The following is a 26,324-nucleotide window of genomic DNA, read 5'->3' on the forward strand; positions in this document are numbered from 1 at the left end:
CGAAGATCATGGCATCTAGTCCCATCACTTCATGGGAAAAAGATGGAGAAACAGTGGAAACAGTATCAGACTTTATTTTTCTGGGCTCCAAAATCACTGCAGATGGTGATTGCAGCCATGAAATTAAAAGATGCTTACTCCTTGGAAGGAAAGTTATGACCAACTCAGACAGCATATTCAAAAGCAGAGGCATTACTTTGCCAACAAAGGTCTGTCTAGTCAAGGCTATGGTTTTTCCAGTAGTCATGTATGGATGTGAAAGTTGGACTACAAAGAAAGCTGAGCGCTGAAGAATTGATGCTTTTAAACTGTGGTGTTGGAGAAGATGCTTGAGAGTTCCTTGGACTGCAAGGAGATCCAACCAGTCCATTCTAAAGGAGATCAGCCCTGGGTGTTCTTTGGAAGGACGGATACTGAGGCTGAAACTCCAATACTTTGGCCACCTCATACGAAGAGTTGACTTATTGGAAAAGACTCTGATGCTGGGAGGGATTGGGAGCAGGAGGAGAAGGGGACGACAGAGGATGAGTGTCTGGATGGCATCACCAACTCGATGGACGTGAGTTTGGGTGAACTCCGGGAGTTGGTGATGGACAGGGAGGCCTGGCCTGCTGCAATTCATGGGGTTGCAAAGAGTCGTACATGACTGAGTGACTGAACTGACTGACTGACCTCTCTGTTCATTTCCAAGGCAAACCATTCAATATCACAGTAATCCAAGTCTATGCCCCAACCAGGAACGCTGAAGAAGCTGAAGTTGAATGGTTCTATGAAGACCAACAAGACCTTTTAGAACTAACACCCAGAAAAGATGTTCTTCTCATTATAGGGGACTGGAATGCAAAAGTAGGAAGTCAAGAAACACCTGCAGTAACAGGCAAATTTGGCCTTGGAGTACAGAATGAAGCAGGGCAAAGGCTAATAGAGTTTTTCCAAGAGAATGCACTGGTCATAGCAAATACCCTCTTCCAACAACACAAGAGAAGACTCTACACATGGAATCACCAGATGGCCAACACTGAAATCAGATTGATTATATTCTTTGCAGCCAAAGATGGAGAAGCTCTATATAGTCAGCAAAAAAAAAAAACTGACCAGGCCTGACTGTGGCTCAGATCATGAACTCCTTATTGACAAATTCAGACTTAAATTGAAGAAAGTGGGGAAGACCACTAGATCATTCAGGTATGACCTAAATCAAATCTCTTATGATTATACAGTGGAATTGACAAATAGATTTAAGGGACTAGATCTGATAGAGTGCCTGATGAACTATGGACTGAGGTTCGTGACATTGTATAGGAGACAGGGATCAAGACCATCCCCATGGAAAAGAAATGCAAAAAAGAAAAATGGCTGTCTGGGGAGGCCTATTTAGCTGTGAAAAGAAGAGAAGCAAAAAGCAAAGGAGAGAAGGAAAGATATACCCATTTGAATGCAGAGTTCCAAAGAGTAGCAAGGAGAGATAAGAAAGCCTTCCTTAGCGATCAGTGCAAAGAAATAGAGCAAAATAATTCAATGGGAAAGACTAGAGGTGTCTTCAAGATGATTACAGATACCAAGGGAATGTTTCATGCAAAGATGGGCACAATAAAGGACAGAAATGGTATGGCCCTAACAGAAGCAGAAGATATTAAGAAGAAGTGGCAAGAATACACAGAAGAACTCTACAAAGAACTGTACAAAAAAGATCTGCATAACCCAGATAATCACGATACTTTGATCACTCACCTAGAGATAGACATCCCGGAATGTGAAGTGAAGTGGGCCTTAGAAAGCATCACTACGAACAAAGCCAGTGGAGGTGATGGAATTCCAGTGGAGCTATTTCAAATCCTGAAAGATGATGCTGTGAAAGTGCTGCACTCAATATGCCAGCACATTTGGAAAACTCAGCAGTGGCCACAGGACTGGAAAAGGTCAGTTTTCATTCCAATCCCAAAGAAAAGCAATGCCAAAGAATGCTCAAACTACCACACAACTGCACTCATCTCACACACTAGTAAAGTCATGCTCAAAATTCTCCAAACCAGGCTTTAGCAATACGTGAACCGAGAACTTCCTGATGTTCAAGCTGGTTTTAGAAAAGGCAGAGGAACCAGAGATCAAATTGCCAACATCTGCTGGATCATTGAAAAAGCAAGAGAGTTCCAGAAAAACATCTATTTCTGCTTTATTGACTATGCCAAAGCCTTTGACTGCGTGGATCACGATAAACTGTGGAAAATTCTGAAAGAGATGGGAATACCAGACCATCTGACTTGCCTCTTGAGAAATCTGTATGCAGGTCAGGAAGCAACAGTTAGAACTGGACATGGAACAACAGACTGGTTCCAAATAGGAAAAGGAGTACGTCAAGGCTGTATATTGTCACCCTGCTTATTTAACTTATATGCAGAGTACATCATGAGAAACGCTGGGCTGGAAGAAGCACAAGCTGGAATCAAGATTGCTGGGAGAAATATCAAGAACCTCAGATATGCAGATGACACCACCCTTATGGCAGAAAGTGAAGAGGAACTCAAAAGCCTCTTGATGAAAGTGAAAGTAGAGAGTGAAAAAGTTGGCTTAAAACTCAACATTCAGAAAACTAAGATCATGGCATCTGGTCCCATCACTTCATGGGAAATAGATGGGGAAACGGTGGAAATAGTGGCTGACTTTATTTTTGGGGGCTCCAAAATCACTGCAGATGGTGATTGCAGCTATGAAATTAAAAGACCCTTACCGCTTGGAAGGAAAGTTATGACCAACTCAGACAGCATATTCAAAAGCAGAGACATTACTTTGCCAACAAAGGTCTGTCTAGTCAAGGCTATGGTTTTTCCAGTGGTCACGTATGGATGTGAGAGTTGGACTACAAAGAAAGCTGAGTGCTGAAGAATTGATGCTTTTAAACTGTGGTGTTGGAGAAGACTCTTGAGAGTCCCTTGGACTTCAAGGAAATCCAACCAGTCCATCCTAAAGGGGATCAGTCCTGGGTGTTCATTGGAAGGACTGATGTTGAGGCTGAAACTCCAATGCTTTGGCCACCTGATGCAAAGAGCTGACTCATTTGAAAAGACCCTGATGCTGGGAAAGATTGAAGGCAGAACGAGAAGGGGATGACAGAGGATGAGATGGCTGGATGGCATCACCGACTCCATGGGCATGAATCTGGGTGAACTCTGGGAGTTGGTGATGGACAGGGAGGCCTGGCATGCTGTGGTCCATGGGGTTGCAGAGAGTCGGACAGGACTGAGCAACTGACCTGAACTGAACTGAACCTCCTGCCTCCACCTGGAATAGGAGGCGAAAATCCTCCAGCAGAGACGCCTCTATACAGTTGCCATGCAGGCACTGGGCAGTTATTCTTAGACTTAAATGGACCCAGAAAGAACTCTAAGCTGTTTCAAGCTTGGATATAACAAAACAGCCCAAATTGCTTTAAAAAAAAATCAAAGGACAGGCTTATGCAGTGACTCAGCCAGTTCCAGAGTTGGAGGGAACCTGCCTGGGCCGCAGCCCAGATTGGGGTGGGGATCGGGAGGACACACATCCCCTGCTCAAGGTGGAGAAGGTCAGTGTAGGAGCCCAAACGCCAGTGAGCTGGTTTTCAATGACCACTGAAGGCACGCCAGCTGCTGAACTCGCTGAGCTCCTGGTCTGAGGCTTTGCGGCCGAATCTGTTGGTCTGATGCCCGGGGAAGGGGCACCACGGAGGCCCAGGTCTTCAGTGGAAAGGAGGTCTCATCCGTGGAAACAAAAGCCATCACTGCAAGTGAAGCCAAGCCCCAAGCTCCTGGCCGCAGGCTCCTGGGCCCGTCTTGGGCCTGCAGCCCCGAGGCCCTGCCCCCGCCGAGCGAGCCACGCCGCCTCAGCAGTGAGGCCGGGTCGGCCTCCCCAGGGCTGGAGGAAGAACCCTGCCATGGCCACGGTCAGCCCTGCCCAGCTGGGTCAGCTGCGGGGTGGGGGCTGGGAGCAGGCTGCTTGCCTCCTGTGAGGTCAGGACGTTACCCGCACGCTGGGGAATAAGGGGCAGGTTCCCACCCCTGTTCATGCTCGCGGTGTCCTCGGGAGCCAGGGTCCCATCTGAAGTCTGTCTTTTTTAAAAAAGAAATTTCATTTATTTTTGTCTGTGCTGGGTCTTTGCTTGAGAACTTTCTCTGGTTCCAGCGAGCGGGGGCTGCTCCCCAGCTGTGGGCGGGGGCTCGGGCTCAGCAGGTGTGGCTCCCGGGCTTAGCTGCTCCACAGCTCATGGGATCCTCCCAGAGCAGTGATTGACCCGGGTCCCCCGCACTGGCAGGCGGATTCTTAGCCACTGGGCCACCAGGGGAGCCCCCGTCTGAAGCCTCGATCCCCCCAGGTGGTACTTGGCACTAAGGAGATGCAGCATTCACTGGATGGAAATTTCCAGAATTCCCCCTTTCTAAGAAAGGAGCTGGTCCATCCCCAGGCGTGACCATGCTCATCGCACGAGTCAGTTTGTTCACCCGAGTGCTCGAGGCGCCTGGCTGTGTAAACGGAGGCAGACCCTGGGCTACAGAGCAGACTTGGCTCTGACAGCTTCCCTCATCAGACACGAGCTCAGGCACCCTCCCTGGATGTGGGCAAGGGACCAGGAGACATGGATTCCTTGTGGGGCCTGAAGTTTAGATTCCAAAGCCTTCACGGCAGGACCCGAGGCTCCTCTCTGGATCCACGTGGAGATGACACACGGACAGCTGTGCCCAGCAAGGGAGCAAGGGAGCAGGGGGAACGCCGGGGCAGTTTAAAGGGCTGGAGGGCGATGTAAGGTAGGGGCGGGGGTTGACGAGCCCGAGACACAGGGGAGGGCCTTTACCACAGAGCACAGGCAAGTTCTGAGGCGGGTGTAGCCCATGGCGCACTCCTGAAAACAGGCTGCGGTACAGTCATATAACTGCATGCCCTCCCCCCACCCAGAGTATTAGAAATCCTGTGCAGCGTCCTTCAGAGTCTGCTCTGCTGAGGAGCAGTGTTAATCCCTGTTGATGATGCTCAAACAGAGGTGAGAAAATGATTTCCAACACCGAACCTCATCCCATTTCAATTTCAGGCTCTGCCTCTAAGAGCTGACGTGCAAAGAGGAAAACAAAATCTCTTTTCACTGATGTGCATTTTATAGATTTACCCCACTGTTAACATCACACAGTTCAGAAAGTAATTAAGGAAGCCATTTGGGGGAAAAAAGCAGAGTCCATAATGAGGCCCACAGATTTTCTGTTTTGTGTCCAAAAGGTCATCTGAAGTACTCAGGTTTCCATGGTAACACTGGCAGGCCTGATCAAATCAACACACAGCTACACTTTGTTGGGGGTCTCCAATGAACCATTTTTCCCCCCCATCTGAAGAATATCCTGAATTAGCTAAAGTCTTCAAAGACAATGGAGGCTTTTGGAAAATCCAATTTCAACAGCAGTAAACAGAAGAATGCCTGCTTTCTTTCCACAGACAATCTAGCAACTGAGTCTCAAGTGCAGTGATTTAAACGTCTTAACTTTCATCATAACTGGATCACATTCTGTTAATCAGTAACAAAGATAATCTCAAAATGTTTCCCCAGGATAAATAAAAGCCGACACACCTGTGATCCTCAGGCGTCTGCAGTCTCTGGGGTGATTCTGCAAGTGGTGTGTCGGCCTCTACTACAGACCTGCAGGGCGCCCTCCCGGCCCAGTCCTCCATGCTCCTGAGGGCACCCAGGCCCTGCCTGCAAGTGTCTGCCATCAGCAGCCTCTTAACCAAATGTCAGTGATCAGTGACCAGTGACATAAAGAAGGCTGAACCCAGCAGAACTGATGCTTTAAAACTGTGGTGCTGGAGAAGACTCTTGAGAGTCGCCTGGACAGCAAGGAGATCCAACCAGTCCATCTTAAAGGAAATCGACCCTGAATATTCATTGGAAGGACTGAGGCTGCAGCTAAAGCTGCAATATGTTGGCCACCTGATGCGAAGAGCTGACTCACTGGAAAAGGCCCTGATGCTGGAGAAGATTGAGGGCGGGAGGAGAAGGGGACGACAGAGGATGAGACGGTTGGATGGCATCACCGACTCAATGGACCTGAATTTGAGCAAGCTCCTGGAGATGGTGAAGGACAGAGGAGCCTGGCGTGCTACAGTCCATGGGGTCGCAAAGAGCCGGACACGACTGAGCAACTGAAAACAACATTAGTGACGGAGCACTGTGAACGTTTGTTTCATACCCTTCAGAACCTTCTAACTGGCAGGTACGACCTGTGCGCTTCTTCGGGACGGAATACATTTGGGAGAAGAAACAACAGCGGGAGGAGGGACCCAAGGGCGCCAGCCGTGCAGGGTCTCTGTGCCGCATGTGTGTGCACCTCGGAATTTCTTTAGGGCTTGGGAATTGCCCGAGGAAGGGAAAGCTTCACAAGGTCATGAATCAGGTACGTGTGTGAGTGCTCGGTCACTCAACTGTGTCTGACTCTTTGCAACCCCGCGGACTGTAGCCTGCCAGACTCCTCTGTCCACGGGATTCTCCAGGCAAGAATACTGGAGTGGGCTGCCATGCCCTCCTCCAGGGGGTCTTCCTGACCCAGGGATCACACCTGAGTCTCCTGTACTGCAGGCGTATCTTTCTGTCTGAGCCACCAGGGAAGCCCAAGAATACTGAAGTGGGCTGCTATGCCCTCCTCCAGGAATCTTCCTGACCCAGGGATTGAACCCCTGTCTCCTGCACTGCAGGCAGAGTCTTTACCATCTGAGCCCCCAGGGAAGCCCCCATGAGACTGGTGCAGAGACACAATCAGCTACTACATGGGTCCTTTGAACAACCAACACACAGGTGATTGGAGAAATGGCAAGAAATGGAAAGCTGTGACTTGGAGCGTAAGGCAGGTGCTTGGAGCAGAAACTGCATTAAGAGCTGAGACGTCAGGTGAGGAGAGAGAAGCAGGGGTGAAGAGGGGAGGAAGAGGTGACACCACTGGGGCAGAAGGCTGTGCGCACCCGGGTATGGACAGGGAGCTCCCATTCCTAGAGATATGCAGAGAAAAGGGAGATGCTGGCCCAACAGTCACACCCAAGGACGCTGCCGCCTGGAGAAGCCTAGGACCTGCCCATCTCCCCCTGATGCCAGACCGACTCCCTGCGCAGGAACCAGCCCCCTCTCTGCAGGGCTGTTCCCAATCTCCATGCTCTACGGATAACAGCCTGCAAAGCAAGGCGATGACGCAACATCCACGCCCTTAGATAAGGACAAAGATTAACATTTACGTGACTTTTGCCTTCCAGCCCAATGACCACAAAAATCTGGCCCTTCCTGGAGTGAAACTTTCTGAATAGAAAGATGGTTCACTCATGCTGCTGGTCTCACCTCGAATTTCTGCCTGAGCTCCACGTTGCCTTCCTCGTCGCCTTCGGGGATCGGCACGTTGTAGTACTCGCCCTCCTCTTGGTTCAGCAGCTTGTACCTTCAGAGACACGGGGCAGAGGAGGGTGAGACCATGCTGGCACCACTGGGTTCAACAAGTCCCCCCACCCCCAGGCTCCAGTCCAGCTGGTTCTGAAATGCATTCACTGGGGAGCCAGGACCCAGGAAACTTCACACGCAGTGGTCACTCTGGACTTAAGCCAGCTCGTCTCCTGAATCTCTGAAAGTGCTAATGTTTTCAGACAATTCACTTTTGGCTCACACAGACACACTCAGCCTTCCTCACCATCCGCTTGCCGGCATCTTCATCAGCTCCGAAACCCCAAAGGAAAGGGACCCCATGAAGTCGTTCCGTGTGGTTCGATCCCAGTCCCAGATTTCCACGGACAGTCGCCGGTCTTTATCAGAAGGTTTTAATTTGCTACCAAAGAACACATACACAGATACAGGGTTATCTTTACTGTGGTTTAAGGGATGATACCACATGCTCGAGATCTGAACTTGAGATTAAAAAAATAGTATATTCAATTCTCTTCCTGTGGTTCTCCATCATCAACAAAGTGCCAGCCCTTCGGTAACCAAAGCTCTAGACAAGAGGTTAGCAAACCATGAGCCATGGGCAAGTCAGGCCCACTGCTTGTGTGTGTAAATAAAGTTTTATTGAAACAGTCACGGCTGTTTGTCTGGACACATTTGGCTATGGCAGCTCTGAATCTAGAACAGTACCTGCAACAGAGACTGGATGACCCATAAGGCCTAAACCATTTACTGTCCAGCCCTTCCCAGAGCAAGGCTGGACAGCCTCTGGTCTATACCCTAGACAGCTACGTCTGGGTGTGACAGACAAGCTGCTTCCTGCATTCTCATTCGCAGAGAGGGCCCCTTGCTTATGCTCAGCTGTGCTCAGAGCTTTCTTGCTCTTGACTTACTCAGGCCTCCACTCCCCAACCTTTCCTCCCTTCTTTCCCCTCTCCCATGTCTGTCTCCAAAATCTTTTCACTCCTTTCAGGCCCACATTAAATGTCGCCTTCCCCAGAAAGTCTTCCCTGCTTAGATGGAAAGATAACCTTCCCATTTCAGTGGCAACATCGGCTTCGATGGTTACTCACTTATTCCATGTTTTAAAAACTATTGTTTAAACTCTTACCCACAGCCTTACCTACCTCTTACCTACAGCCTCCTCTAACCGCCCCCCCTCAAAAAACCGAAGTCCGCCAAGAGGGAGGACTTGATTCTACATCTGAAATGTGAGAGAATTTTTTATACAGGAGTTACTGATGGTCACTTGGGGTATCGTGTATAAGTCTTGGTAAACTGAGTTTCTATCCAGCGACCAGTTTCTATCCGTCTCTAGCAGCTGTGGGAGGAGAGCCTAGGGATGAATCGATGTCTAAAGACGTTTATGACAAGCCCAGCTCATCGCTGCTCAGAACATGGAGGAGGAGGGGGTTCAGCTCACAACGTGAAGGACTCGTCCCACCGGGGGTTCAGCGTCGAGCGGATGGTCTTGGTTTTCTGTTTGCTCTCGTTCTTGGGGTCAGGAATAAGCTTCAGCTTCACGTAAGGATCTGAAAGCCCATTTGGATCCATAGGGATTAGGTTTTTCGCGTCTCGTACTGTGAAGAGAGAAGAAGAAAGATCCCAGGTTACAAAAGGAGGACAGACCTACACTGCTGAGCGTCCTGCATCAGGACCCGGCCGATCGAGAGGCATCACGACGGTGTTGAAGCGGGGGCTGTGGCTCTGACCCTCACCACGAGAGAAGCTGCCCGCTGCCACTGCCCACCACAGGCAGTGGGCCTGGGGGACCCAGCGGCCAAGCCTGGAGACTCAGCACTGGCCCGGTCCGGCAGCATCGGTGGCACCGGGGTTGCTGCCCAAACCTGGGGAAGCAGAACCTGCATCCTAACACCCTCCCCACCACCACCCCAGCCAGGAGAGCTGGTCCGCCTCCCGCCTAAGCAGCCAGCAGGCTAGCCCGCACACGGCGCCACTGGAACCCCTACAAGAGGTCGTCTCTTTCCTTTGTAGAGCTGGTGGCTTCTAGCCCGCTGTGCATGAGGATTGCACGGGAGGGGGGCTGACCCAGGGGGAAGACTCAGGAGCCTTTCCCAAGACCCTGGGTGGCCCCAGTGCCCATTTGAGATGGAGAAGCAAATGGAAACTAAAGTGGAGACAAGGCCATGTCGCCTGCAGAGGGGCAGCTCCGCGGAGCAGCTGATGGAGGCTCCTGTGCGGGAGGGCTGATGCCAACACCTGTCAATCACCCGTCGGTCTGACGAGAAGGGACCGCAGCCAGGGTCCTTCCTCACTCTACCCCCCAGCGCAGCTAAAAGCTCTGGGGCCCCCAGTCAGCTGGACACCACGGGAACACATCTCCCTGGGCCCAGACTCTCAGCCCAGCGGCTCTCACAGCGTGGCCCCTGGACGGCAGCCTCAGCTTCACCAACCGAGTCAGAACTGGGTGGAGGCAGGGGGCTTCCAGGTGGTTCTCTGGGGAAGCTGGCAAGATCCACTGCTCCAGCCCATCAACAGACTGTCAGCTTAGTGTGATTGTCAAAGGAGGAATTTAGAAGAATTTCAGAAGATGGTGCCAGTGTTGGTGGTGGGCAGTGGGGGCGGGGGACAGGTGAAAGGGGCTAAACACACTGGGTGTTCAGGTGGAGCCCTAAGGGCAGAGGTCAGAGACGAGCGCTGCTCGGGCGCCTGGAGACCCACCAAGGGCTGGCACCGTCCTTGCCCAGAAGCCTTAGCACGGGAAGGTGACAGTGTGGCCATGTTCTAGTAACCTGCTCCAGTGTCTGAGGGGTGGCGAGATGACCCAGGGTGACCTGCTCCAGCGTCCGAGGGGCAGTGGGCCGGCCCAGGGTGACCTGCTCTAGTGTCCGAGGGGCGGCGGGATGACCCAGGGTGACCTGCTCCAGTGTCCGAGGGGTGGCAGGATGACCCAGGGTGACCTGCTCCAGTGTCCGAGGGGCGGTGGGATGACCCAGGCTGACCTGTTCCAGTGTCCGAGGGGTGGTGGGCCGGGCCAGGGTGACCTGCTCTAGTGTCCGAGGGGCGGAAGGCCGGCCCAGGGTGACCTGCTCTAGCGTCCGAGGGGCGGAAGGCCGGCCCAGGGTGACCTGCTCTAGCGTCCGAGGGGCGGAAGGCCGGCCCAGGGTGACCTGCTCTAGCGTCTGAGGGGCGGAAGGCCGGCCCAGGGTGACCGGCCCAGGGTGACCTGCTCTAGCGTCCAAGGGGCGGAAGGCCGGCCCAGGGTGACCTGCTCTAGCGTCCGAGGGGCGGAAGGCCGGCCCAGGGTGACCTGCTCTAGCGTCCGAGGGGCGGAAGGCCGGCCCAGGGTGACCTGCTCTAGCGTCCGAGGGGCGGAAGGCCGGCCCAGGGTGACCTGCTCTAGCGTCCGAGGGGCGGAAGGCTGGCCCAGGGTGACCAGCCACAGAGCAGCCAGCCGTGTGCTCCTCACACACCACTGACTCCCTCCAGCGACTTTCCCGTAAAACAGTACCTAACCTCATGCAGCCGAGAGCGGACAGGACAGAAGCAGGTGCCCGGCTCGGCTGCCCCATGACCCGCTTCCCAGACAGACCTCCGTCCTGTTACCCCAAGTGCTGGGAACAGCAGTTCATGAGCCACTGCTGCTTCCTCTAGATCAGCCAGCAGAGGCACATTTCCTGCGGCACGGAAGGGCTGGAGAAGGAAATGTAGTCAGGTAGACACAGTGCCTTCTGCTGTTGGCAGCTTGGAAGCAGCAGAGAAGAAAAGACAGCAGGACATGAGCACGCATGACACCCTGGTTGCAGAGTCCCAGCCTCATCCCACCGCCCAAGCTCCACGGTCTTCACTGAGACAGGAGGTTCCAGGGGCCCTGACCACTGGAGAAGTGTGACCCAGGTTTTTAAGCACAACACAGAAGGTCTACTCCCCTAAAAAAGCAACCTGAGTATCACAAGAGATGACAAATTTGGGCTGAAAAATGAAGCTCTCCCTTGGAGAACGGGAGGGGCCGAAGGGCTCACTCCACCCGACTGAGAGGTGTGAGTGTGGTGGTCAGTTCAGTCCAGTTCAGCTTAGTCGCTCAGTCTTTATGACCCCATGGACTGCAGCATGCCAGGCCTCCCTGTCCATCACCAACTCCCCCAGAGTCCACCCAAACCCATATCCATTGAGTAGGTGATGCCATCCAACCATCTCATCCTGTCTTCCCCCTCTCCTCCTGCCCTCAATCTTTCCCAGCATCAGGGTCTTTCAAACGAGTCAGCTCTTCACATCAGGTGGCCAAAGTATTGGAGTTTCAGCTTCAACATCAGTCCCTCCAATGAACACCCAGGACTGGTCTCCTTTAGGATGGACTGGTTGGATCTCCCTGCAGTCCAAGGGACTCTCAAGAGTCTTCTCCAACACCACAGTTCAAAAGCATCAGTTATTCAGCACTCAGCCTTCATTCTCGGGGGTGCGATTCTAAAATCATTCAGTGGTTGGGGTGTTCTGGTTGCCAAGTAATCTCTACGGCAGGGCCTCAGGGACCAGCTGACATCAGCCTAAGAAGCGACAGGCTGGTGCCTGGACCCCGTGAGACGACATGTCACCGAGACTCGGGCCCGAGAGCATCCGGTGCTCCTGGCCCAGGAGGCCACGGGCGCTGTGCCTACGCACGCGCAGGAGCGATGCTTTGTGTGCGACGCTAATTCTAAGACAAACGGCGCCGGGAAAACACAGGGAGAAGAGACAGCTGCCGTGGGTGTACCGCGAGCGGGGTAATTGTGCTCGAAGGCGGGGATTTTTTTAAGATCACAAAAACAAATCCTGGAATGAGGGTAAATGACATTCGACAAAATAGCATGATGTGCGTCCAAACCGGTTCCGTCCCCCCTGCCCCGCCCCGCCGATAACCTCTGAAAGATCCCTTGTGTGCACCACGAGAGCCTGGTGGGTGGGCTGTATTTTCATTTTATTTTCTTTATTTGCCCAATAAGCACCCACTAGTCTCATGCTGGAGAAGCACAGTGAATGGAGTGAGAGGGGAGCTTTGGTCCATAAGATGTTGAGGTCTGGTGGCGAGGCAGGCTCCTCCAACCCCGCCCGCCCCCACAGTGAGTGGGGTGCGGGGAAGAACGTCCTGCCTTGGAGGAGGGCAGGGATGACCTCCAGCTTTCCCTGCTCCCACCATCAGGACGCAGGCATCCTTGTCCTGTGGGTCCAGCAGGATCAGCTTCCTGTGGCTGCTGGGACACGTGACTACAAACTCGGTGGCTTAAAATAACAGAGATTTATTCCCACAGGTCTGGAGGCCAATGTCAGAATCACCAGGATAAAACCAAGGTGTTGGAAACCTGCTGTACAGCAGAGGGAACTCTGCTTCACGCTGTGTGCCAGCCTGGATGGGAGGGAGTTTGGGGGAGAATGGACACATATATATGGATGGCTGAGTCCCTGCACTGTGCATCTGAAGCATCACATTGTTAATCGGCCAAACCTCAATACAGAACGGTTTTGGTGTTAAAGAAATAAAACTAAAATTGGAAAAAAAAAAAACAAACTCAAGGTGCTGGCAGGACCACGTTCTGGCCGGAGGCTCCAGGGAAGAAGCTGCCCCTGCGTCTCGCAGCCTCACCAGGCTGGCGGCCACGTCGCTCCGGCCTCTGCTCAGCCCCCAGGCCGCCCCTCCTGTGTGTCAGAGCCCCCACGACACCTCTGTCATCAGGACGCTGGTGACGGGACTGAGGGTCCACCTGGTGTTAACCGGGAACGTCCGCCCTCCTCTGGATTCGTCCCTTCAGCACGTCGGCCAAGACCCTTGGGTCAAACAAGATGACTCTCAGAGCCCCCGGGGCTCGGCCCTCACTGCCCCAAATGGGCCTCCCCGCGCGGGCCGGGAGGACGCCATGTCCCCAAGGCCTGTCCCCGCTGCGCCTTTAGCTCCTCTGACGATGCTGCGAGAGGAGGAGCCGCGTCTTGGGGGAGGGGGTTTGGCTCCAGGAGCCAGGACTCCCACAAACGCAGCCGGTGGGGGACGCGGGCTGCTTCCGGAACAGGAGGGTTCACCCAGCATCCCTGGCACGAGACGCTGAGGGGGCGGCCAAGCTGTCTAGCAGTGGGCGCGGCGCCCGGGGTGGGGCGGTTCTGAGTCAAGCCTCTCCAGCCATCAGAGAGACGAGCCCTGGCCAGCATGGGGGTCGCGGGAGGGGTCGACGGGCAAGCTCGGGCCCGGGAAAGGTCAGAACCAGCCAGGTCCCAGGCCGGCGGGCGGCTCAGGTCACCTGGTAGGCAGGGCCCGGGCTGCCTTGACTGGCACCAGGGCCGGGCACAGAGGGCAAAGCGCCCGGGTCCCCTCCCAGCGCCCACAGGTGTCCACACTGCCGGGCGACAGGGCCCCTGAGGGCGCTCTGGGCAGAGTCCTCCTCCTCTTTTAAGCCATGAGCTCCTGGAGCACTGGCCTACGGTTTCTATGACAACATTTGGGCGCCTGCAGGCCCCGGGCTGTGTGCCTTCAGCGCCTGGCTCTCAAGGATGGAGGGACCCTCCTTTCTCCACGCCCTTCAGGACCAGTGTCTACACAGGAGGGAGCATCCCCCTGCAGGTGGGCAGGGGTCTAGGGCGGCCCCCTCGATAGGCAGTGAGGACTGGCCAGGGCAGCTCCTAGATGGGAGGCCTTTGAGGGGAGGGCTGCCCACTGGGCCCCCAGTTCTCCATGAGCATGTGGGTACCCCAAGGGGCCAGGCTCGATCTGGCGGAAGGAGCGATGGAGCCAGAGGTGGTGGGGAGCCGAGGATGGGGGCTCACAGGCCTGGTCACCAGTAGGTGACCGAGGAGACGCTAAGTCACATCACTGTGACTTTAGAACAGAGAGAATTTCTGAGGCTTGAGTGACATTATGTCTTGGAGGCGCCCAACCTAGAAACGAGGGCAACAGCCTGTGTGCTCTGCTACTGAAACGTTCTGTCTCGGTTCTGGGGATGCTCCACGCCCGGTTCCACACGCACCCAGGGATGCGGCCTGGCCCCGATGGGCTGATTACTGAACGTGTCAAACAGTTAACCGCACCCTACACAGCGTGCTCGGTACTTGCCTGGTCCCGACGCTCAGCCCCCACCGGGGAGCCCCCGCTCTGATGCTGATGACTGAATCCCTGCTGCCGAATGCAGCTCATGACACAAGCTTGGGAGCTGCGTCCTGACCCCTGAACCTCCACGCCCCTCCACCTATCTGGCACCCTGTCCCGTCCTTGGCCAGCAGGGACCTGCCCCTTCCCCAGCCCTCCCGGGGCTTCAGCCTGGACCTTGGTGCCAGACCCATCGTCTCCAACCTCCCCTCCGCGCTTGCCTAGCCCACTGGAGCTTCAAGTCTAGAGACTCAGAGCAACTTGAGAGCAGGGGCAGCTCCAGGCCCCACCTGGTGGGGCGTCTCCCCGCACCTGGTCCAGACCTATGAGAGATCCAGAGATTCTCTGGGCTGAGACGCTACAGCTGACTGGAGAGGTGGTGAACGCCGTGTCTCCAGCTGCAGTTCATAAAGCGTCCATTCGGAGGGACTCTCGGACAAGGAAAAGCCTCACAGGCATTCTCAGTGGAGAATAAAGTCGGGTCCAGAGCAGGCGGTATGTTTTGGAAAATGTTAACTGCTCAGAAGGAAGGGTCACTGGGCCCACAGAGGTTTAAAGGACACGACGCGGCCCCAGCTTTCAGGGGAAACAAGCCGGAAAGGACCCCTCTCACTTGGGGAAGGGAAGTCCCATACGGAACTCCTCTGGATTTCGGGAATAAAATGCAAGGCGGCATTGGCCACAGGAGCGATTTTGACTGAGTAACGATGGACCAGGACTCGGAGAACAGCCTGGGCCCCTGGCGCTGTCTCTCTGCTCCATCTGATCTGATTGCACGTGTTGTCTGCTTGCACTGTCTGTATTGAAACCTCCAGAATTCTGGATTTGATCTGCTCCATGTCCTGTGGCTCAGTGGTAAAAGAACCCGCCTGCAAGGCAGGAGCCACAGGATACCTGGGTTTGATCTCTGGGTTGGAAAGATCTCTTGGAGGAGGAAATGGCAACCCACTCCAGTATTCTTGCCTCAGAATCCTATGGACAGAGGATCCTGGTGGGCTACCATCCATGGAGTTGCAAAGAGTCGGACACAACTGAAGCCACTTAGTCACATGCACATGTTAAGAATATGCGGCCCATACATTTCATCATCTTTGCTTCCTTTATGGCCAAAGACAAAGGTGAGGAATGTAAGCAAGAGGAACGTCCACCTGCTCAGCCCTCCCCGCCCCACCCCAGAGCTAGGGCTGATTCACTTAACGCTCTGTCTCACTGGCGAGGCCAATGCTTTGATGATAAGAATGTAATTTCTGTCCCAGGAAATCCAGTGCCATCCACAGACCAGAAAAAACCCGAGTCAGCAACTCTACCACCAAAATCCCATGAACGAATGAAAGAGAACTTACGAGAATTTGGTCTGAGATGAGAAAAAGCAACTTTTGGTCCTTGAACAAGAATCATAAATGTTTCACTACTTTTTCTCTTCCAGTTGGTGGAAAATAACAATTTTTATTAAACTTCTATGACCTTAAAGTTGCAAGAGGAAATGGAATCTGGTTGTTGGAGAAATGATATTTTCCAGGTTATGGGAGCCCAGATGATTCTGTATAAACAACAAGAAACTCTTAAGAAAGACTTCTTTTTCTTATTATGAGAGGAATGGATATACTCGTCATTCAAAAACTAAAACACATAAAAGCATTAAGAAGAAAAGGAAAACCACCTAAGCTCCTGCTGTAAGAGAACTGCTCTTACCACCGGGCTCTTTGCTCTGCGCTTATCTGCACCGAAACATCTATTCTTATAGAGTCTATGTCTAGGAACAGAGGACCTTTTTGTTGGTTTTGTTCCGGTTTTTAAATTTCTTTTGGCCACACCACACGGCTTATAGGATCTTAGTTCCCTGACCAGGGATTGAACCTGGGCCCTCGGCAGAGAAAGCACGGAGTCCTACCCGTGGGACGGCCAGGGAACTCTCTAAGAACACAGCGTAGGAACCCGCCTTTATGACACAACAAGGTATGTTTTGAAAGCATTTTGAAAGGCTCTCGTCCCATTTTTTAGCTATCTCATGATCTATTTTATCCATTCCCTGTCTCAGCCATCTATGTAGATTAAAATTCTTCCCCTTTGTGTAATCACATGGCAACGGGTCATCTTCCCGTGTCAACATCCATCTGAAATTCTGTTTTGCCTCAGGATACACATTATTATTAGAAGTGGACCGGAGCGGGTAAAATCATTCATGACTCTGATGTGCATTGCCAAATAACTCCCCCAGAAGTCATATCAAAGTTTTATGAAGGGTGTGGGGATAAAACTTAAAAATAACCTTGTATTTGTGGCTTCCTTGATTATTTTTGAGGCTTAACTATTTCCCCCCTGCTATGTCAGTGTTTCTTTTTCTTTGATTTCGTCCTTGTCCAAGTTCCCTATAGGGTGGTAAAGCATTTTCCTACCAGGTCACAAGAGCTCTTTAGATGTACTGCTGCTACTGCTAAGTCGCTTCAGTCGTGTCCGACTCTGTGCGACCTCATAGAAGGCAGCCCACCAGGCTCCCCCGTCCCTGGGATTCTCCAGGCAAGAACACTGGAGTGGGTTGTCATTTCCTCCTCCAATGCATGAAAGTGAAAAGTGAAAGTGAAGTCGCTCAGTCGTGTCTGACTCTTAGCGACCCCATGGACTGCATCCTACCAGGCTCCTCCAACCATGGGATTTGCCAGGCAAGAGTGCTGGAGTGGGGTGCCACTGCCTTCTCCCTCTTTAGATGTAAAGGAATGACAAAGGCCCTTTGTCTCGTATGCTGCAAACTTCATTTAGATTTCACTCCCCATGCGTCCAGCAACACAGCAGCTCAGGTCTTTACACAGCTAAGTCTGTCCAGCACTTCCTTTTTTACTTCTTCTATTTCTTTTACATTCAGAAAATCCTTGCCTTTCCCGAGATTAGCCAAATATTCACTGAAGTTTTCTTCAATTATTCTCTCTTTTTTTTTTAATATATTTAACTTTTAAATCCATTGGAAATTTATTTTGGTGTACAGTGTGAGTTTTCCTTATTTTTTTCTTCCAAATGTTTAGACAACTCTCTGAACAACATTCTGAAATGAGCCATCTTTTCTCCATTCAGTCACGTGGCTTCTGCTCTGTTGATCAGAGGCCGTTTCTCTTGTCATATTCGACTCTGCTAATTCTTGCAAAAAGCCTGTACTTTTTTTTTTTTTTTTTTTTGCCATGTGGCATCTAGTTCCCTGACCAGGGATTGAACCCGAGCCCCCTGCACTGGGAGCCCAGAGTCGTAACCACTGGGCTGCCAGAGGAGCCCATGCCTGCACTTAACCTGTTGTGCCACAGCCTTGGGCATCTAGGGGCACGGTGTCCTGACTGAGGGCGAGTCCTCTTCAGCTGCCCTTTTCCTGTTCACCGGGTAAACTTCCGTCCCTTCTTATTCTCAGTGTTCACGGTTACTCAGAGCAACAAGGTGATGGCCCAGAGAGGAACTCGATGAGAGCCAGAACTTGGTCTGGGGACCCGGCTCCTCGAAAGGAGGGGTCAAGCCTGAGTCACTGGGTTGGGGGGCACGGAAGGCAGCCCCCCGCCCCTTCCCCAGCCACCCCCTCCATCTGATGACTTCCCCTCCATCTGGGCTGAAAATAGACTGAGCTGAGCTGAAAATAACCAAGGAGATTAAATTAAATTAAGTCGGGCCTGGCTCCCAGGCAGCTGCTAATAAAACCATAAGCAGCCACATCAGTGCGGCAGAGATGGAGGTGTTTACTGCTCCTCTCTCTCTTCACCCGGAAGCAGCTGAACCCTCGAGAGACCAGGCCCAGTGAAACCAGCCTCCTCGCCGTCACCTTTACCCAAGGCTTTGAGCAGGATTTGCTCTTGCTGGCTCGTCCGGGGAAGCCCTGTGTTCAGGAGGCCTTTGCAGGGCTCCCCGAGCAGGAATTCAATGCTGAGCATCGCCCATGACGCCTGCTTGGCCAGCAACGGTCCTGCACGTGCCAGCAGGAGAGGGCCCTGCCGTCCACAGGGTGGTCCCATCACCAGAGGGATCAGCGATGCACCCACACACTCCTGGTCCCCAGAAATGGTCTCAAAATGATGCTCTCAGGGACGTGTCCCTCAGGGGCTACTGGGGGGCTCGGATCAGTATTTGTTTCTGGAACACAAGAGCCTTAGGAGACAAAGGCCTTAGTAACAAGCCATCTCCCCGAGGCCCTTCCATCTGTGCTACCACCACGGTCTTTAATCTGAGAATATGAAGCTGAAGATAAACATTAGCTAGACTGCCCAGGTCAGGGGTATGAGCTTTTCAGCTGTCAGACCCTCTGGTCGTCTCCGCCACAGTTGAAAAAACAAACCTCGATGCTCTCACTACCTTTGGGATCATTCTCCAACTGAGCCCATCTGTCAACACTTTGGAACTTCCCAAGGCGACCACATGCATCGAGCCTACTTGAGGCTAAATTAATTCCGAAAAAAAGGCAAGACTAGGGGCCAAGGATCTTGGATGAAAAACTTTTAATCCGGCAAAATAACCAAGCTCTTCATACACCCCTGAGCCATGGCGCCTCTACCACCACCATCTTGGCACAGCAGTGAGGTAGGCGGAGGTTAAATGGGAGGGAGGCCAGAGAGGCAGCGCCCTCAGTCCAGAGATGCAGGCGGGAAGGGTCTGCGCCCCACGGGGCTCTAGGAGGCGGGCATCTGGGGTCTAAGGGCTCGGAGAGGGCCAGGTGAGGGCACCTGCTGCCCGAGGGAAGTTGCCACGGTTTACATACCAAGCAGGAGACATGTCATTTTCCTGACCGTGGGGGGAGCCTGATGGGCTGACTCGCAGGGAAAATGTACCTTGTTTTTCTTTCCTCGGCTGGAGGGAAGCCAGGTAGCTTGGTATTTCTCAGAGAGAAGCTAAGACTCGGAGGCATTGTTAGCGCGTCCCCAGCTGTTCGCTCTCGCAGCTGGAACTCTTCCTGAAAGCAAAGCCGTGGGGGTGAGAGGGGCAGAGCTGCCAGGACCCAGAGAGCCGCTCGGCCTCCAGTCCGTGCTGCCAAGCAGCCCACAGTGCGGGCGAGGGAGCTCCATCTGGGTCTCCAGCCCCAAGCACAGGTCTCTATGCTTCCTGGGCCACTCGTCCTACATTCTGAGGGGGCCGATTCAGAGGGTACCAGCGTCACAGGATCTCCTGTCCATCAGGACTGCGGACACACCGCCCGGAGCGCTGCTCTACGGCTTCCGAATAAAAGGGGTGAATAACGTCTGGGCTGGCGGGGTTGGACAAACACGGCTGAGTCCAGACTTTTTCTTTAGCCTTGCCTGTCCCTGGAGACCAGCCAGGCTGGGAATACGTTCATCTGTTCCAAAGGGACTTGTGAGTCATGAACAAGTTTCAAACCGAAGCCTAGACATCGTCTCTGCTCTTCAGTGATTTCACACACAGGCAACAAGGTCAAAGGAAAAGGCCTCAAAGCTGAAGACCCTGTTCTCACCCCCATCCCACCCCTGACCACCTTTCTGCACGACCCTGGCTGATGAAGTGTGGCGTTCTGTTTGCTCAGCATCAGCCCTGTTCCCGCACACATCGACTACCCTCCGATAAGCCCCGCCCGGCAGCCAGGGTCCAGGGCGCAGAGGGGGCGCTTAACCCAACACGAGCCAACACAGCCTTCCCTGGGGCCACGGATTCACACCTGACGCTGCAGGAGAGACGGAGCTGTCAGAGGCAGACGTGGGCCGCGCTTCCCGCAGAGCGGAGGCAGCCTAGCTTGCCGTGAAAAAGACAAAAGCAGCAGCTGGAGAAGGACGGGTGAGCAGGGCCCGCCCCTACCTCCGGCGTCCCCGGGGCCCCAGGGCGCCCCCGCCCACGAGCTACGCAAGAGACCCAATTTCTCGGGGGGAATCTCTCCTTTCTAAGAGTGGGTTGGAATTGAGTTTTGTCCTTCACAACCCAAAACCCCACCGAATAGTCCCACTCCCTCTCTAAGCCTTGGTTTTTATAGACAAAACATAAAAGGCTGGACCACAGCCGTGCCTTTCAAACTCTGCTCCTCGGAGCCTCTGCCTGGGCCATGGGGGTGGATGGGGGCCCTCCTCTCCTTTGACCCAAGCACTTCTGTTAGTGGGAACGTCCACCACGGCAAACAAGACGTCCCTTGAAGGCATCTGCTGTTCAGACTTGGCTGAAATTGTTCCTGCTGTTGTTCAGCCACTAGGTCGGATCCAATACTTTGCAACCCCGGGGACCGCAGCACACCAGGCTTCCCAGTCCTCCACTATCTCCTTGAGCTTGCTCACACTCACGTCCGTTGAGTCAGTGATGCCATCCAACCATCCCATTCTCTGTCTTCCCCTTCGCCTCCCGCCCTCAATCTTTCCCAGCATCAGGGTCTTTACCAGTGAGTCAGCTCTTTGTATCAGATCACTTTTATGATCCTATAAACATAAGTTCCTGTATCCTTCCTTAATGGAGTGTTACTCATTTGATGTATGCCAAGGAATTTTTCTTTTTTCAAAAATAAACTGGCATCCTTCAGGAGCTTGAGGTTCTGAGCGTCATCAAGGGTCCCTGTCTCTCGGGGCGGGGGCTGAGAGGGCGTCTGGGGTTGGGCGGGGTGGTGGCGTGTGAGTGGGAGGTCGTGAGGCTGCACAGGGCTGACAGGAACCCACCAGCACATGCTCCCTCTGGGCTTCTGGGCTCCTCTGCGTGTGATCGCCCAGGCCACCCATGAGATGTGAGGGACAGCCAAAACAATCCCCGTGTCCTGCAGCCCTAGTCCCAGCCGTGGACGCCCAGCTGCAGAGAGACTTCCCCAAGGGGAAGAGCTGCCAGTGAGCGAGTTTTCCAGAACAAGAGACCCCTGACCCCCCCACCCCCACCCCACCTCGGCTGTTGAGCAAAGCCTGCATTTCCTTCCATGACATCCCCGGCCCAGCAGGTCTAAGCTGGCAAACCCACACTTCCTCTCCATGACTTTCCCCACAGCAGCCCGCCTCGAAAACTTTTATAGGAACTTTGCCTTGCATCTGTTCTCGCTTCATTATTATGGGGAAAGAATGCCTGCTTTGATTTTAAAAGGGACCCTGACTGTCTTTAATTAACCACAAACCCTGTGCTAATTACCCAGGAGGGTGGGTGGCAGCTACAGGGGCTGTTCTCCTCGGGAAGGCGGGTCCCCGGGTGCCTGGGAGCGAGCTTCCCGCAGGTGGCCCTGCCCCTCGCTATTCTACTGGGATGTTTTAGGACAGCCCCAGGAGCCAAATCTCGGCCTTCTCAGGAAATCTGTGTTCTTTCACAGCGGAGGGAGGTGCCTGGAAGTTGAGCTGAACACACTCAGGTTTCTCAGCCCCATTTCGATGCCGATGCCTGGAGCACGCGCACACCACTGGCTGCAGAGTCCATCACACGTGGGGAAACGTGGGCTCATCAGAATAGGCTAAGATTGGACCAAAGACAGGATCTGCTTCTCGAGCTTCTTGGTGGAGCATTCCCACCACCCACTCATGAAGATTCACTGAATCAAGAGAGGAGAAGTCTCCACATTTGGGGACATTTCCAGAGGGGAGCCAAATGACTCCTCAGTACGGGGTACTGAATTTTCCCAACCTTCCGGTGCAGAACCAGAAGGGACATTCCTCTCCCATCTTGATCCTCATAACATCTCTGCCCATTAAAGAGTTAAAAGAACGTTTCAGTGGAAGTGATTAAAACGACATCACTTTCAAGCCTCTAAGAGAATCCTCACTTGGCTAAGGCATTTATTTTCTAGAAGATGATCAAGTTGCTCGCAATAATTTCATGGCAATTAATCTTGTGCTTAAATGATAATCCTATAATTAAAAGCAATTAAAATCCGGCACAAGAATGATCGGCTCGGTCAGGGTCAATGTCCCCTGTATGCTACAGGGCTGGCCTTGAAAGAGGCCCCACAAATAATTTGTTTCTCCTCTTCCTGGGGATGCAGGCGTTCAAAGCCCATCTTTAAAAATGCTTCTTTGTGGCAGGAGTCACTGAAGTCAAAGTGGAAGGAGGGCTGAGGCTCCTACAAAGAATTCTATAAAGGGACTGGAGGTCGTGTCGAGCAGGAGAAAGAAGCCGTGTCACTCTGAGCTTGGAGACTGGGGTGTTTACAACAGAGGCAAACGGTGCCTTAAGGAAATGACACTGGCGACCCTTGCCCCAGCCTGGCCGTGGTGCTGCCCACAAGCACCCAGAGTGCTCAGCGTGGAAAGCTGGGTCTGAGTCACTGCCCACAGAGCCCTGCAGGAGTGACCATCCACAGGAAGCACCCAGCAGCCGGTGGGCACTGGACGGTTAGCTCTGCCACTGTGGGAGGTCAGGACGAGGACCACAGTCAGGCTGTAAGCAATGACGCGTCTCTTGGAGAAGATGCGACCACTTCTTGGTGGATGTATGTTTCTCTGAAGGATCCCAGAAGTCACGTGGCTTTATGAAATAGGCTAAAATGGGATCCCTTCTGTGTGATTCAGACGGAAGGCTAAGACGGCAAGACTCGCTTAGATTTGGGACGCAGGAGCACAGTGTAACGCTGAGTCCTCTCTGGGACTTGCCTGCTGGTTCAGGGATAAAGAAGCCATCTTCCAATGCAGGGGCTGTGGTTGGGGAACTAAGCTCTCTTGGGCCGCAGGGCAGCTAAGGCCACAACAGAGAAGCCTGTGCACCACAGCGGAGACCCAGCACAACCAGAGAAGAGCAGAGTCGTTCTTCTCAATGCTGTGCCCACTGGGACCTTCCATCACCATCAGCATTTACTCAACACATCTCAGGTACAGATTCAAGACATTGGGAACGGGAGATAAGATGCCATCTCTGACCTCAAAGGGCTAATGGTCTGGCCGGGGGAGATGAGCACATAAGTAGTAATAAACGCACAGCCACGTGGCAGATGGTGTCAAGGGTGTGAGGAGAAAGCAGCCCATCTTAGGCAGAGCATGAAGCGTTCGGAGGGGCCTCACAGAGACAACCGCGCGGAGTGTGGGTGATGCTCCTGACGGAGCGGGGTGCACTGCCCCACCTGTGTGGGCTCAGTCCTGGAACTCTCTGTGACCCTGTGGACTGTAGCCCGCCAGGCCCCTCTGTCCACGGGGTTTCCCAGAAAACTGGAGTGGTTGCCATCTCCTCCTCCAGCGGATCTTCCCGGTCCAGGGATGGAACCCACGTCTCTAGAGTGCCCTGCACTGGCAGGCGGGTTCTTTACGACTGAGCCACTTGGAGCAGCCCATGAACAGCACAACAGAGGTGAGCGGGTGGAACCAGCCTGCCCCTGGGAAGGGCACAGAGCTCTTCTCCTCAGTGAGAACTCTGAGTGTCAGGGGTGGCGGGGGCAGAAGGGACATGCCTGGGGAGGGGAGCTACCAGCTGCCAACGGGGTCACACAGGCATGGGCACTGGGACGTGGGAATGTCCAGTCAGGGAAGAACAGAGGATAAAGGAGTCACTGAAAAGATGCCGGCCGTCTCCCGGAAGCAACGCGTCTGAACCGGCCAACATGCGAGCATCTTCCGGACACGCAGGCCGAGGTGTTTTCAGCTTCAAGGCCGTTCCCGTCTGCCTTCGCAGAGGGGCGCTGGACGTCAAGCACTGGCCCAGCCTGAGGTGGGTTCTTCCAAGATTGAGACTCACTCGAGAACACGTCAGCATCCTCTCAACCAACACGAAAACTGATCAAGTTCGCCCTCGATGCTAAAACCATCGGTGAAAGGCTGCTGGTCTCCAAACACAACACCCAGATGCCTTGTTAATCGCAAATGTTGAGAGTTACTGAGAAGTGGAGGGATCTGATGGGAACACGGAAACTGGGTGATCAAAGGTGTTATAGCTCACTGATGACGGTCAATCTGGACGCACCCGAATAAGCAGCTGCCTGAGCCTGCCCTCCGCAGCCCAAACCAGGACCAGCACACGGGCTCTGTCCCCTCCGGCGCCCCTGAGCTGCATTTAATCCCACAGCCAAGCTTTTATTTAAGAGAAATGACCTCTAGCTAATGCCTTTTCCTTTCAGCAAGCGGCTGGGTGCAGCTCCTCCCCGCTGGCAGCCCCAGACGGCAGTCCCACCGCACAGGCCTTCCGGGCGCTGTGGAAAGCTCCCGCACAGAGCCTCCAGGCGACAGAGGGGCTGCCCACCCGTCCCCGCCCCCGGCATCCACAAAAATTCAAGGGTCACCGTGAACCTCGGGGTCACCCCTGGAGTTCAGGGGAGGAGACTGATGCTCTGTCCTTGTGAAAAAACGAGCCACTCGGACCGTAAACGTTCCTGTTTGAGAAAGAAGCATTTAACTCGGAGCTCTTGATCTGTGACGCCTAAGACCCGGGCACGCGAAACGGTAGTGACTGTAGCCCTAAGTCCATGAATACAGAAAATAATTCCCCTCGAGGCCGAGCACGTTGGACTCCCTGACACCTGGGCCGGGGTCGAGCCCTGCACACCCTGAGCCAATCACAGCCCGCATCCTCACGTGGCAGCCTCTCCCACCTCTCCTCCCAGGGCCTCTAGGAAGCCACCTGTAGCTTCCTGGGAGCGGGGGAGGGGCCGCCCTAAGGGCCTCTGTGCTTACAGGCACGTCCCTTTCATTCTCTTCCTTGCCTTAATGCCCCCCCCCAAGACCACACACCCCACGATAAGCTCTACATCCTCCTCATCTCAGCATCCCCGGGGGCCTGGCAGAGAGCCTGACGCCGGCTCATAAACAGGTGACAGACGGTGGATCAGAGTGATTATTACGCAAAGCTGAGTCTCGCTGCTCCGACTGCCCCGACCGCCCCGACCGCCCCATTAAAAGGTGGAAGGACACAGAGCGTATGTAGAATGTTGTTATTTAAATCAACAACCTGATGGCAGGTCCCCACACAGTTCTAGAAGGTTCTTGGAGGATGCAACCTTGCAGCCGCCAGCAGCCTCACATCCTCACGCTTGCAGGAAGCTCTCCCCCTCCGCTGGAGCCCGATTAGAACCTCCATCTCCACGCGGAACTAACAAACGAAGTATCTGAGAAAATCAGACTCTTCTGCAGGACAGTCTATTCGGGGAGATGTGTTCCTGAAACAGCTGTAAAGCCTGCGATGTTTTTTCCATTTATTTACAACATTAAATTGAAAATTCGTCCCCATGAGGGATTTGTTTTTTCTTTACCACTCCTCCGAACCAAATAAAAAGGACAAAGGAATGTAGGAAACCTATTAAAATCACATATTAAAAGAAAAAAATGACACTGTTCAGATAACATCGCACCACTGCCCAAAGGCAAGAAGTAAAAATACACCAGGAAGTGGACGCCTTTCCCATAAATACTGCACCAATCTCTAAAGGACCCTGATCTCTGATTTCCAAAGGGCAATTTCCATCCCACTAGTCCCTTGGGAGTTTCTATTTTACTTTGGGAATGATTTTTAAACTGGGTGAGTCTGCACAGGTCAAATGGAGCTAATCTAATCTTTAACACGAGTGCTTACGGTCTACGAGCATGGCCCCAGAAGCCACCTGTGTGCACCATGAGCTCGGCTCGTCGTGGGTCATCGCTGATATCTGTGTTCTCACTGTGTGTGCTGTGTGTGTGCGTGCTCAGTCGTGTCTGACCCTTTGCGACCCCACGGACTGCAGCACACCAGGCTTCCCTGTCCTTCACCATCTCCCGAAGTTTGCTCAAACTCATGTCCATTGAGTCGATGATGCCATCCAACCATCTCATCCTCTGTTGTCCCCTTCCCCTCCTGCCTTCAATCTTTCCCAGCATCAGGGTCTTTTCCAATGAGTCAGCTCTTCATATCAGGTGACCAAAGAACTGGAGCTTCAGCTTCAGCATCAGTCCTTCCAATGAATATTTAAGGTTGACTTCCTTTAGGATGGACTGGTTGGATCTCCTTGCAGTCCAA

The 26,324-nt window shown here is 53.4% G+C and overlaps 1 protein-coding gene across 7 annotated transcripts in view; it reads right to left on the reverse strand.

Annotated features, from left to right (window-relative positions):
• Positions 1–26,324, reverse strand: part of PRKCA (protein kinase C alpha) — a 301,651-nt gene that overhangs the window by 52,945 nt on the left and 222,382 nt on the right. For all 7 annotated transcript variants that reach the window (XM_086355747.1, XM_086355743.1, XM_086355745.1 and 4 more), the window contains 3 exons: positions 8,853–9,009; positions 7,680–7,814; positions 7,337–7,433 (listed from right to left, as the gene is read on the reverse strand). In XM_086355747.1, the coding sequence (XP_086211873.1) occupies positions 7,337–7,433; positions 7,680–7,814; positions 8,853–9,009 (389 nt within the window). The remainder of the gene's footprint in view (positions 1–7,336; positions 7,434–7,679; positions 7,815–8,852; positions 9,010–26,324) is intronic.

The sequence above is a fragment of the Bos grunniens genome, chromosome 19 (genome assembly GCF_055505025.1).
Source record: "Bos grunniens cultivar Pamir isolate PY7600 chromosome 19, Bosgru_T2T1.0, whole genome shotgun sequence".
Classification (NCBI taxonomy): Eukaryota; Metazoa; Chordata; class Mammalia; order Artiodactyla; family Bovidae; genus Bos; species Bos grunniens.